Source organism: Phragmites australis, chromosome 12, assembly GCF_958298935.1.
Source record: "Phragmites australis chromosome 12, lpPhrAust1.1, whole genome shotgun sequence".
In the NCBI taxonomy this organism is placed as follows: domain Eukaryota; kingdom Viridiplantae; phylum Streptophyta; class Magnoliopsida; order Poales; family Poaceae; genus Phragmites; species Phragmites australis.
In genome coordinates, this window is record NC_084932.1 from 25,788,839 (window position 1) to 25,794,109 (window position 5,271).

General features: G+C 44.0%; 1 protein-coding gene across 1 annotated transcript; it reads right to left on the reverse strand.

Moving 5' to 3' along the window:
- Nucleotides 1–305: 305 nt before the first annotated feature.
- LOC133887463 (uncharacterized) lies at nt 306–4,473 on the reverse strand. Its single transcript, XM_062327426.1, has 5 exons — nt 4,001–4,473; nt 3,116–3,352; nt 2,341–2,424; nt 1,580–1,709; nt 306–1,264 (listed from the first exon to the last, which is right to left on the reverse strand). Exons 1-5 carry the CDS (start codon nt 4,351–4,353, stop codon nt 857–859), a joined length of 1,212 nt encoding a protein of 403 aa, XP_062183410.1. The 5' UTR covers nt 4,354–4,473; the 3' UTR covers nt 306–856.
- Between the last annotated feature and the right edge of the window lie 798 nt (nt 4,474–5,271).

A 5,271-nucleotide genomic window follows, 5' to 3' on the forward strand; every position in this document is an offset into this window, starting at 1 on the left:
TACCACCGTTTTAAACCGTTATTGTAAATTTGCCATAAAAAAATTGCAAAAATACTACCATAACTGTCATTCGAGTGACATTCTTGCAAAAAATAAAAAACCATTAGCAAATTTGCAAAAACTCCTTTTCACTTTTGCTCCATAGGATGTGGAATGATCCCCTCAGGGAAAAAAATTAAAGAAAAGGAATGGTATCCGAAAGAAAGAAAAAAACTAAGCAAAAGAAATACAATCGATAAATACAGGCATGCCTGCGTTCGTGTTAATCTACAGTGGAGCTTCAGGAATGACATGCCTCGACCAGAAGAATCCAAAGAGATTTCTAAACATGCACCTTGCCTGCCTGGTCACCACCTGACATGCATATCACCTGAATATTTACACTCACACGGCACGAATTAAACATTAAGCTGAAGGCTATTCCGATTAATAGAACATTCACCTAACATCAGAGTTAACCTAGAACCAATATCACCTACTGACACTAGATGCCACAAACACGTCCCAATGCATCACTTGGCAGTAGGTTTGAAGCTGTATTACAGCTTTGCAAGCCACCACAATTAACCTACTGCTGCTAAAGGACGACCGAACGCAGAATGCACCATTTACTGCTACACACTAGATGCCACAACACGTCCCATTTCATCACTTGGCAGTGAATATAGTTTGAAGCTGTAATACAGCTTTACAAAATACTGCCACCACAATCAACCTACTGCTGCTGAAGGACGAACGAACGCAGAATGCACCATGAACTGCTACACAAGGCTAACAAGTCTGTTCGTCGTCACAAAAGGAAATGACACAGCAAGTCAGGCAGCAAAAGAAAGGTCATGCTCATAAGATCAAGTGTTCATGGCTTCTTGGACCGGGACCGCAGCATGCTTGCAACACAGCCAGGGCTTCGTTCAACATACTTCCTCTTCCTTGGCGCTGGCTTAGATGGAGTGGCACACCCAGCATCCCTATTGGCCTGAGCATCCTGAGAATCAGATGTCACCACAGACTCACTTTTGCTATCGTCCTTGTTGTGGCCATCAGAATTCTTCTTCTTCTGCTTAACTTCGCTGCTCGTTTCTGCATTCTCTATTTCCTTCTTGGCAACAGGAGCATCATCATGTTCAGAAATGCATGAGGTTTCTGATTTGGTAGATGGCAGTTTGTCTGAGGAGTCAGCTGAGCTTGAATCCTCTGAGTTAGCTGATGATCGCTTTGTTGCGATTAGATAGTGTGCCACAGATTTGTACCCAAGGCTGACCACCTGCATGAAGGAAACGTCTGCTTGCTCAGAACAGTTGGATCAATAACAAATTGATATAGGCATAATAACTACATGAAAATTCAGTCCATTATTTAGCTATTTTCCTAGTTTTGTACCGCTATAAACTAACTGCAATAACAAGAAGAAAGCATTTAGTCCCAAGCAAGGACCACATGAACCCAAAAAAAAAGATAGCAACACAACAAAAAACGTACAAACAAACTACAATGAATATATGGATTTCAAATTACTTTTGCTTCAAATGGTAGTTTGTGTTTTCCAATTGTAAAAAGGTGTGTTTGTTAGTATATATACCTTCCTATACGCACAACCAGTTGGATACCATCCTTTCTTAGTTCTGCATATACTGCAATTACAAATGCCACGGCAAACTGGACATATCCAGTTTGGATTCTTCTTAGCTTCTAGCACATTCTCACCATACCTGCATTGATTACAAAATGCCAATCCAAAAGTGATAACTAAATGTGAAGTGCAGAGTCACAGGGGAGAAAAGAAAACAGAGCGCAAGTTAGATACATGTAGTCTATTTTAACATTTCTACCAAAAATTAGGGAAACTTAATATTTGTCAATGGTAACGACCCATAGCTGAAATTTTCTCACAACTCAATATCAGAAAAACTGAAGACTAGGCAATTTTTATTTCATAGGATTCGATATCAAAAGCCCAATCCCCCACACGTTTGCGGGCCACAAGCTTTCAAAAGTTTCAAACTCAAATATCAGTACATCAATTTTGATTCGCAAACTGTAAATTGGAAACGTTCTGTTTTGTAAAAGGTGCATGTACAGAATATTAAAAGTATAGAATTCTGTTGCAAGTCAGAATTACATTAAACAATGCTATCCTTAAATATCAACAACAACAATAGCAGAGAAGGAATTATGCCTCCAGTCCATTAATGTACACATGTTGAAGAAAAAAGGTAACAAAGATGGGAAAAAAGGAATCCATGTTCACAGAAAATCAATGCATCATACTATGTTTCTTTTTCTATAGTAACAAAACCAACCAGCCAACATTCAATTGAGAAATTTCTTAAACAAACTCACCTCATGTACAAACAATCTCCACAGAACTGTCCTTGGACAATCTGGCATTTACAGCAGCTTGTATGATGACCAAGAGTTTTCTGTCTGTACATGGAAGTATCACACTATTATGCCAAAGTTGAACAAAAATGATGAACGGTAAATATGCTCTTTTTTTTGGAACAGCAAATATTCTACTACACTGTACATCTGGCATCCTCAAGGGGGAAATTTTCAAATCTTATGTTGAGTAAAATGCATCAGGAGTCACAACAACAAAAATCATGGATCATGAAAAACTCTGAACAAGAATAACAATAACTTGCCATCAACCAAAATTGACGACATCAACTTTGAAAAAATATTTTAGTTGGACTCTAGCCAGACTAAAATGCGAGCATTGATTTAGCTAGTATACACAAACAAAATCGGGTTAGGAAGGAGGTGGCTAAAAATATTTTACTTTGTTCCTAGCAGGAGTTCATAACCGTAGTTTAAAAAATGTGTTAAGACCCTTTCCACCATGTCACCAAAACTGACACAGTAATTCTAATTCAAAAGGTGTAGTTTTTCTGTTGTCTGAAACTTAGCATGATAAACAGGTTCTTATACAAAAGGAATGTACATTCTTATTTATGCTTAACCTTGCAATTTTCTTGTTTTCTCTTTTCTCTAATGAATATCACAAACTTTTTGAGCCTTCAACAAAAATCAACAATACAACACATAAGCGTGACATAACAAAGGAACCTGTATCGAAGCTACAGCACTCCCAAATAGTTCTTCCACAACTTACCGGCACTGATGACAGGTTTGGCCCCTCACTTGATCATAGATGCGCTTACCGTCTTTGCCATAGCCATCCACAAAGAGAGTCCATGCAGTGTGGCATGTGCCTAAAAGCTTCTCATGCTCTTCAGTATAGACTTCTTCCTTGGATCCTTCCTCCATGAACGCAGATTTAGCACCTTCAGAATCCTTCTCCTTTTGTGTGCGAATTTCAGAATAGCTAACTGGTTCCAGGCTCTTCAACCTAAATAAAACAACAGTTCCAAAGAAGGTTTCTATTATTTTTTCTCACGAAAGCCCCAAGATATACAGTCCAGAAATCAACGCATTTTCGAGAAGCCAAGAAATATAACCGTGAATGTTGAAACACCTCACGGAAAGCCGATAGTGACTTAGAACTTGAGTATTCGAATATCATGCATGTTACTCACAGGGTTCTAGTGGAAAAAAGAAAGAATAACCATGTTCAATCGTATACATTGAACATTCAAAGCACAAGATCAACGGAGAGAGTACGCTGAAAATACTACAGATTTGATACTAAAATGTATGGAGTTAAGGAGTAAATGAGGAAAGATTACTACCAAAATTACATGAACAAGAACTGCAAGTAATGCCATTTCATTTCGATACGGCAAGAAATGAACCACCATGGGAACTAATCTACAAAAGATTACTTGAGCCACAGATGCAGGTGCACGCAAGAACTCATAAGCAGCAAAAAAAAAAAGAACGGATTTTGCAGCCGCCCCCCCCCCCCCCCCACACACACACACACACAAATCACTCAACCTTCAAGAGACACAGCCTGACCTGAGTAGTCCGCGCAAGAATCTGTAATTTCAAGAAACCAAACAAGAGGTACATCAGCCAAGAAGACGACACTCCGAACCTGAGGGACCGGCGCGCGGGAGACGGAGAGACGGGCTTCGCCCTGGGCGCGCCGACGGACCCCGGCTCCACGGGCTTCCGCCGCCACCGCCCGCTGCCACCCTCACCCGAGGCGGCGACGGACTGGCTGAGGTTCTGCGCGAGGCCGAGGATGCCCAGCTTCTGCATCCGCTCCATGTTCTCCCGGATCCTCGCGTCCCTCTCCCGCTCGTACCCTTCCGCCTCCGCCGCTACCGCCAGCGGAGACACCGGACTATTCGGCGCCTCAACCGCCGCCGCCACAGGATTCTTCCGCGGCCGGCCGCGATGCTTCGGCAGCGCCAGCGATGGCTCCACCGGCACGGAGGTGGCCATGGTCGTCGGAGGTCCTCGCCGTGGGTTCTTGCGGCGGCGGTGAAGGCGGGGTTTCACCGAGGCGGCAGGGTTCTGGGAAGGGGGAGCAGCGACGAATAGGAAGGAAGGGGAGGGAAAGCCGCGAGGCGCAACGGTCAGATTGGTGGTGCTGCACGGTGGGTTTAACGGCGGGCTCACCGCGCGGTAATGTCACCGCCTCTTGCTACTCCACGTACTCACGTTTCACTGATTGGTAGGCCCAGTATCTGCCAGCTCGGAGGTGAGGGCCACACGTCAGTTAGGTAGGGTAGCATACACACGCCGAACCGGATCTCCGTGCGCGCGTCGCGGCGCCCGTGGAGCATCGGGCTACGCGACGACGGGACGGGCCATAGTGGAGAGCGGGTCCCACCCACCCACGCCCACTCTGCCATGCGGGCCCCACGTCAAGCGTGCCTTCACTGACATGTGGGACGTGCGCCGTATGGGCCCGCATGCAGGCGGCACCGACGGCGTACGTGCTGGCGGGAATTCGGGTAGAGCAAGCACGCGCCTGTTTTCTGGGTACGGAAACTGACAGGTGGGGACGGTGAGGAAGGGTTGAGTTTTTTTTTCGTGCGAGTATGAACGGTGGAGGTCGCCTAGCTGGCCGTAGCTGAGTAGGCAGCGACGTGTATTTTGGGAAATTGTTGATGCCAGTGACCAAAAGTCTCGCGAATGTGGAAGGGCTACAGAGCTGCAGGATTCAAATGTTTGAATTCATGGTTGGGGAAATTGGGATGTTTGATGGATTGGAATACATACCACTTCAAGCATCGGGATTTACAAAATGTTGATCAATTCATTTTTTGTGTACAAAATAACATTATATTTTCTTTTTAAATTTGTTGAAACCACGTGAATTCATATAAAACTGTCACATCACAACACTAACATACA

Coding starts and splice junctions, on each gene's coding strand:
- LOC133887463 (XM_062327426.1), bottom strand. CDS start 4,353: ATGGCCACCTCCGTGCCGGTGGAGCCATCGCTGGCGCTGCCGAAGCAT. Junction 3,353..4,000: donor CCCGCGCGCCGGTCCCTCAG/GTTCGGAGTGTC, acceptor TGTTTTATTTAG/GTTGAAGAGCCTGGAACCAG. Junction 1,265..1,579: donor CTGGTTGTGCGTATAGGAAG/GTATATATACTA, acceptor TCCTTCATGCAG/GTGGTCAGCCTTGGGTACAA.